Source organism: Mastomys coucha, unplaced genomic scaffold (genome assembly GCF_008632895.1).
Source record: "Mastomys coucha isolate ucsf_1 unplaced genomic scaffold, UCSF_Mcou_1 pScaffold14, whole genome shotgun sequence".
In the NCBI taxonomy this organism is placed as follows: domain Eukaryota; kingdom Metazoa; phylum Chordata; class Mammalia; order Rodentia; family Muridae; genus Mastomys; species Mastomys coucha.
In genome coordinates this window covers 27156206-27164583 of record NW_022196896.1, presented here as the reverse complement: position 1 = coordinate 27164583, position 8378 = coordinate 27156206, and the positions used below count along the sequence as shown (strand labels likewise).

General features: G+C 39.6%; 1 protein-coding gene across 19 annotated transcripts in view; it reads right to left on the bottom strand.

Annotated features, from left to right (window-relative positions):
* The window catches only part of Asph (aspartate beta-hydroxylase), a 215326-nt gene that overhangs the window by 44443 nt on the left and 162505 nt on the right, over positions 1-8378 (bottom strand). For all 19 annotated transcript variants that reach the window (XM_031366641.1, XM_031366642.1, XM_031366646.1 and 16 more), the window contains 2 exons: positions 7045-7134; positions 1560-1697 (listed from right to left, as the gene is read on the bottom strand). In XM_031366641.1, the coding sequence (XP_031222501.1) occupies positions 1560-1697; positions 7045-7134 (228 nt within the window). The remainder of the gene's footprint in view (positions 1-1559; positions 1698-7044; positions 7135-8378) is intronic.

Sequence of the window (8378 nt, the reverse complement as noted above, 5' to 3'; positions counted from 1 at the left end):
AAAAAAAAAAAAAAGAAGAAATATAAAAGAAATTGCTAATAAATCAATACCCAGTCCCACTTTATTAATGAGTCCAAGAACATACTTACACAGGGTTTCTCTGTATAGCCCTGGCTGGCCTGGAACTCACTCTGTAGAGCAGCCTGGCCTCGAACTCAGAAATCTGCCTACCTCTGCCTCCCAAGTGCTGGGATTAAAGGTGTGCGCCACCACTGCCTGGCTGTTATGATCTTTTATAAAATATTTATAACTGCATTCTTATTCTATGGCTTCAACGCCAGAAGTTCTCAAAGTTCAGTCCAGGAATACCTGAGCTTCTGGACCCTTCAGGAATTTGAAAAGTCCAAACAATCTTCTAGATAATATAGAGGAACATGTAGCACTTTGATGTTCACTCAGGCTCAGGTACATAGAGGAATCTCCAAGGGCTATGTAATCTCTAACAACATGTTCAAATGGAAGTGGAAAGTAGACATCAAACTCTTGCTACTTTCTACTAAACCAGGCACTGAAAAGACTTATAAAATCATGTCATAACTTCAATCTCGTTACATTTTCCATTTTGATTCTATATGAAAATAATTCTACATCAAAATGAAGATAATTCTATATGAACATATAATTATTTGTATTGCCATATAATGAGGTTATTTTTAAAGATTAATAAATAGAACTGAGATTGTATTTCAATTTTACTTTATGACTATTCTATAGGAAGGAATAGCTCCTACCTCCCACCCAAAGAAAAGTCCCCATAAAGCTCCATAATTTTAAAAAGCGTAGAAAGTACTTAGACTGAGAAGTTTGAGAACTGTTATTCCACACAAATTTCCTTCCTTGTCATCTAAATCCCAAGGGGTATTTTTTGTCAACATTTTGAGCTAGAGTCACTTGGAAAGAGGAATCCATAATTGAGGCTTTGCCTTCTTTAGACTGGCCCATGAGCAAATTGGTGAGGGCATTTTATTCTTTTGATTAATGATTTATGGATGAGGTCTAGCTGACTATGGACGGTTCCGCCCCTGGACAGGTGGTCCTGGGATGTATAATAAAGCAGGTCAAGCAAGCCGTGAGGAAAGTGCGGCAAGCAGCACTCCTCTGTGGTCTTTGCTTCAGTTTCTGCCTCCAGGTTCCCGCCTTGAGCCACCCTGGCTTCCCCTGCTGATGGACTTATAAGCTGAAATAACCCTTTCCTCCCTGAGTTGGTTTTGATCAGTGTTTTTGTCACAGCCAAAGAAAGCAAAATAGGCCAGAAATTGGCACCAGAAATGGGTTATTGCTGGGATGAAGACGACGGTGTCGTATTGGGAAGGTCTATGGGAGCATTTTGGAGTTTCTGGAGTTTAGGAAAGGTCTGTGAGTGCTCAGAGCATAATGAGCTAGCACTGGAAAGACAGAGTTGGACAGATAGCTTGTCCAAGAAGGTAGCTTGGCTCAGAAGGCTTCAGTTGGAAGATTCCCTTACTAGAAATAAAATGCCTTTTCTGTAACGCTCCTTCCACACCTGAGGTTGCAGCAGGAAGAAGGCTGGATGGGCTCCTGTGGAAGTTAACACTCACCTTCACTAGCTCTGTGTAGCCAGTCTCTCTGGGTGTCCACCAAGGCTGAGCCTTCAGACCATTCACATTGTAGAGGGAACGCTGCCAGACAGAGGCAAAATGTCCTCTCTTGTGCCCAAGTTCATACCACTTATATGCCTGAAAGAACAGAAAGGCTGCTTCATATTTTGTTCTTTTCCGGAAAACATTTTTATTTCAAAACTGAAGGACATCACATAAGGCTAGTACAGATGTTCCTTGAGATGTGGTCTGGCCACAACCATGCAGACCCATTGGAAATGCTCCCCTGTGAAAACCTACTTCTTCCTAATGCACAGAGTATCTTTCTTCAGCACCAGCACTCTTGCAGAGGGCCCTTTGGTTCTCCCCATGATGTATGACTGACAGGGCCACAGATCACCATCACTGCTCAGCAGCACAGACAGTATGGTGCCATATACTGCTCTGCTGAGAAGAGCTAGTCAAAATTTGAAGTGTAGTTTCTGTTGAGTTCACACCCTACAGAGCTGAAAGGCCTCAAAGAACTATGACCTTTGTTAATTCAGGCGCTATCTGTACCTTGAGATAATTGAATCAAGATCTTCCCCGATGATAGTGACAATTCTGCTTTTTAACTGCACTTCAGTAAACAGTTGGGATAAGTGAACACTAGCATTTACCTTCACTCTCAGGCCCTCAGCTCTGTGGATTCTGGATTCATGCCTTGCCTAGTTTGGTTTCCACATACCTAAGCCAGTTGAAACTGTAATTTGTTGTGTACACACACAGTGTAAGACACCAAAGGAGGCCATGCTTGCATTTAGTTTTCATTTTGTGACTTCTATTTTTATATTTTCTCTAAAAGGAGTGGATTATGATTTAAACAATTTCAAATACATTCACTATTTACTGAAACAAGCTGCTAAAACCAACCAAGAGTAAATTTATTTTCTTAGTAACTTTCTTTAGGTCCCATGGTGACAGAACAGATAAAAAGGAAATATTATTCTGAGCTGGCAATAAATAGTATGGCAGTTATAGCTGTGATATACATTGTACGGTATATCAGGCTTTTTAATAGAAAACTTTTGTTCATGGAGTGTGTACATTGTCTGCAATAAGTAACAACACTCATGGCTTCACGCTGGCTCTCATGATACAACTGGCATCTAAGATTAGCTTTTTTGGGAGGGGGAGGCTATCTGGCTGCAGGACTTCTTCCATATGACTGGTTCAAATGAGGATCCAATATATGCCCCTAAGTGGCCCTCCTCTCATGCTGCCTGCCCTACATGCCCATTGTCTTTGGATAGAACTTTCTTAGCAGCACACTGAATACCATCTCTCCCATTGCTACGTCAATTGCTCTTTGAGAATGGATTTTGAAAAAATGTGCAGCCTCTCCCCCACATCATAGACAATGTCTCCTTCTACAGGCCAGGGTAACCTCCAGTGTGTAACCCTCCTGCCTTGGCTTCCTGTTGGGTGAGATTATAGGCATGTGCTATCACACTTGATTCAATGTATATGTCTTGATCAATAAAAATGATTTAATGTTAACTTAAATACCTTCTTTGTAAAACTACAAATATAAAAATTTAAACATAGAAAATATTGGCTTCTTTTTCTTTTAATTATAAAAAACTTGGCAGTAAATAAACTCATATTTTAATGTACAAAATTATTAACTTTTGAAAGTGTTTAACAATCATGTTGCAAAGTTTTCTTGCTCATCACAGTAAAGGGTGTGCTGATGGCCCTCTTAGTTTCCCCAGCACTCCACGATTGGCCTCTGACATAAATAACCCTCATAAGAGCTTTCTAACAGCCCCAAATCTCTCCCTTCTGTAACTATCGAAACTGAGAGCTATAATGCCTCCATTCTTGGAACTAGAATTCAAGGCCCCTCAAAACCAGCTAAATGCTCTTTCTCTCTTTGTACCACCTTTTGAAACCATCAAAAAATTCTTAGTTATCTTTCTCATTAAAACCTCAAAAAGCATACTTCTTATATATTTTCCTTGAAAAACATGTAAGTTGGGCCCAGAGTTTCTTTAAAGCCCAGAAAATTAAAATGGCTAATTGATGTCAGAGAAAAAGAAAGAAAGAAAGGAAGAAAGAAAGAAAGAAAAAAGGAAGAAAAAGACTCATCTTTGAAATAATTTGATCATTACGGTTTCAGTCAATTTGAATTTCAGACTTTGTTTCCTGAACCTTCTGCCGCTCAACTGAACACCATTAATTATAACATAGGATTCTTTCTCTTTTAAAGTCTAGAGGTTCATTAATTTTTGAATCATTAGTAATTCATTGGAAAGACTAGCCATATTGACAGAACAGTGTGTAAAAAACTAATTATAGGACAACCCAAACAGCAGGCGGTGTGGCTCATGCAGAAGCCTTCAGGGACTTAGATGTGGGGCTGCTCTGAGCTGAGTGCCTGGGCAGGGTGGGCCTCACTGTACCTGCTCACACCACCTGTGTACTCTGCGCACGGTACTGGAGTACTAAAGCTCACAGTAAGCACCATGCATTGATCAGCAGCCTTGAATTGGCACTCCCCTGCCAGGCTTATCAGAAATAAAATTCTCACAATGTAGATCAGAAATTTAAAAATTGCTTCTACTGGTATAGTACAGCATGGATTCAACAAATTAGGGTAGATTTAAAACAAACAAACAAACATATAAAATGACAACAAAAAATTCTGGAAAATTCTGTCAAATTAGAAATTTGGGTAAATGACCTCTACTTCTTTATCATTTTGTTTTGTTTTCCTTGTGAAACAGGGCCATGCAGCCCAGGTGGGTCTCAGACGTGCTGCGTAGCCAAGATGACCTTGAATTTCTGATCCTCCTGCCTTTCCTTCCTGAGTGCTTGTACTATGGAAGTTCTACCACATTTACTTTATGTGCTACTGGGGACAGGGACACTAGGCAAGCACTCTAGGAACTGAGCTACATCCCAGCCTTGGGCAGACTACCTTCTTAAATGTACTTTACATCTACGCCATTTCTATTTTTGTTAAGTTATCACTATTTGGTCTATACATAGGCACACACAGGCACACAGACACTGACAAAACACACACACACACAGATAGACACTCAGACACACAGACATACACACAGACACAGACACACGCACAGACACACACACACACATACACATACACACACACTTAAAGCTTTTAATTCTGAAATCTGTGTGATAAATCTGTCCTGAGTGGCCCAGCTTGAGCTGGCCTATCTCTAGTGTTGGTATATTATGGCTGGTACATTTTAGGTATAACACTGGGTTGCAACTTACCTGTGTTGAACTATAAATGACATTGCATGGAAATAGGGCTTTGTTTTATTTTGAATTACAAATGCTTTGAGAATAAGGTAGCTGGACAGAAAATGTAACTAATGTAAGAAGCAACAGTTGGGTTCTTACAACAGTCACTGATTGAGGTGGCTGCTGAGAAACTGGAATCAATATCCCCTGAAGAAGTGGGGGGGCTGCTGCTGAGCCCAGGAAGTCTATTCCTTGGACACTGCCCACAGGAAGGGAGGAAAAGAGGGGAGGAGCCAAGCCTGACCCAAATTTTGATTCAGAAGTTGTCAATAAAGGAACCAGAGACAATCTAAAAGAAAAATGGCCAGAGAAGTGAGCTTGCTGTGTGAGCTCCATGGCGTCCCCTCAGACTGGCTGGAGATGTGTAAATCTGCAGGTGGAGAACGAGAGCTGAAGACAGGGAGGACTCGAGCTATGGAGCCTCTGAAGCCTGACTGCTCCAGGGCTGCTGTGGCTGTCTTCCTCTCTTTCTCCTCCATACTACCAGCATTCACTAAAATCCATTTTCTTCCTCTCTTTCTCCTCCATACTACCAGCATTCACTAAAATCCATTTTCTTTGTGTTGGAGGCTGTGGGTTGGCCTCCCACTAGTGTGTTCTCTCTCAGACTGGCAGTGAGCGCCACCGATGCAAGCACAGAGGGCAGCTGCTTCCCAGTGGTAAGCTCTGACAGACTCCACACCTAATATGGTGTTCGCTAACATGGGGCTTCTATGGGCTTGTTTCTGTTCTGTGTAAGCATGAATCCTTATGAACTTTCCAGATTCAGGAACTGTGCCGTTCTTTGCATATTAATGATAATTATGCTGGTAGAACAGTCCCCCAGGCTCAAATACCAGGCTCAAAACAAGTGTTCAGTACTGAATTCATTGTCCTTGAAGTAAGAGCTGTTTTCATCTAAGATATAAGATAAAGTAGATTTCTTTTATCTGTCTTTGCCCTGTACTACGGAATGTTCAAAGACAAATTAATTAGTGACAATTATATTTACAGAAATTGAATACAGATTTTTACCTAGTGTTGGATACTGTGGCAGACATTTTCTTATCATCATTCAAAGGAGGGTTCTTTTTACAGCAGGAAGGAACAAAATAATGACTACCCGTCAGCAACGTCTCCCCCTCCTCTTCACTTCTAGTGTCGTGTTCTATTTTAGTCAAATGATTGGTAGGTTAAAGGGGGAAGGTACACACGAATAGAAAGGTAGAAAGAAAATAATGCCAATCATCCAGAGCTCGACTGCTTGGAATTGTTCGTGTTTCTCGAAGGTGACTCTGTAGTCACAACTCTGCTTGCTGCTCTGAGCTCCCAGCTGCCCAGAGCGTCTTGTATCCTTAGTAATTTAGACATTTGAAGCTATGTTGTTCTTACATGTCACATATGAAGGGCAATGGTTACAAAGGGTCACTATTGCATTGGTGCTTCTATCTTCAGACTCTGAAGTCAGCTTAGGCAGAATTTCTACAGCTGTATAGGACAGAAGAGGTAGGCCTCTGTTGCTTACCGGCATGCAAATCACGGGGGTCATGAAAGGACTAAAAATTTGTGGAACATGATCTCAAGACTGATGTCATGTTTACACAAGCTTACAACTGTGCTCAGGAAAAAGTTAATGATCAGGAAGATAATTCACTTGTTTTACTTACTGCATCAGTGCATGCGTGCATGTGTGCTTGCGCTGGTATCTGCCATTGCCCAAGCTATAAATGTTCAGCTTAAATTTAAAATGAAAAGTACATGGTTAAACGTTAATACCACTATGCTAAGGATTAGTCAAATAGTTGGTTCTAAACATAACTACTGCAGAAATTCCAAAGTAAAACATTAAATCTGTAAATGTTTGTAAAACTTAAAACAATTTTAGAGAACTCCGCATTTCTTAATTTCAGTGATATTTTTCAAAGGCAATTACCTTTTGCTATGCACACAGATACACTCACACACACACACACACACACCTCAGAAGAGTCACTTTTCAGATTACATACTTGATACTTTGGAAAAAAATAAACCATAAAATCCAAATCCCAAAGATCTTATAAGAACATTGCCTTCATAAGTTATGCTAAGAATGTTTGTAAAGTTCTAACTGGTTCCTAGCAGTAAAAATCCCCCCCCACTCATTTATCATCTATTGGAATAAAGTCACAAACCCAGTCAGTCGTACCTCTTTGTTCCCGACCCTTTGCATGGCATCCCCCAAGTGGAAGTAAAACCGGCCATCATCCGTGCCAGGCTCTCCAGATTCGATTCCTTCCTGGAAAAGGACAGTGTTACCATCTGTGAAGGTGACATTTGGAGGTCTCATTCTTTGATTTCTGTAGATTTTCCTTATGGATGAACTATAATATCTCACAGGAAAACATAAGACCTTGAAAATTTTGTCTCATTATTAAAATTAGATGATGAGGTTGATCCTCCTTTTACAGTGTAGAATTAAAATGAGATAATCAATCTAAATTTAACGATAAGATTATCATTAAGCAATATTGACTAGCCCGTGACTTCGCAAGCACTCTACTTCCACAGTGGGAGCTATCATATTCCAATACTGCAGATGGTCTCCCTGGCTCTCCAAGTCTGACCATATGCCACCTACAGGCTTTAATCCTGAACCCAAACACTTTTTGCTTGTGTTTCAAGCGATGACAGTCTGAGTGTAAGTGACAGTTCTTTCTACCCTAAACAAATGTGCCACAGGCAGCTAATGAAACTTCTTACTAACATTTACAGGATTCAAGCCAACACCTACTGGAATTTTGACACAGGTAATTTTTACTGAACAATTTCTATTGTGAAATGCTCTGTTCTTCCTCCTTTTCATGAAAGCACTGAAAATCAGATTTTTTTTTTTTTGTTCTAAAAAGGGAAGAGAAAATACTGAGACTGAATATGGAAAAGAAAAAAAAAAAAACAGACAAAAATGTGAAATTATTTAATAGCAAGGACTTCTTTCCAGAAAGCTCCATCTTTGAGGGCTCCCGGGGAAGGCCCAATACCTTAGGACTGGCAAGATGGCTTAGTGAGTGAAGGTACTTGCTGCCAAGACTGATGACCTGATTTCTATCTCCAGGTCCCAAGTACTGCAAGGGGAGACCTAGTTCCTGCAAGTTGTCCTCTGACCTCTAAGTACATGATGTGGATGCACGTACACATGATTCACATACCGATGGTCATATATATATATATATATATATATATATATATATATATACACACACACACACATATATACATATATATATATACACACGCACATACACATATATATACACCCATATATATATGCACATATACATATACACACACATACACATACATATACATGTATATCTCACAAACAACATTTCTTCCGAAAGATGATGTTTTTTATTCCTTCATATATACATATATGTGAAAATTATATATTATATAATATTGTATATATAACATCCTAATATCATTAATATTAATTATTAATTAATATTAATCATTTAATTATAATCATCATTATATTAATAT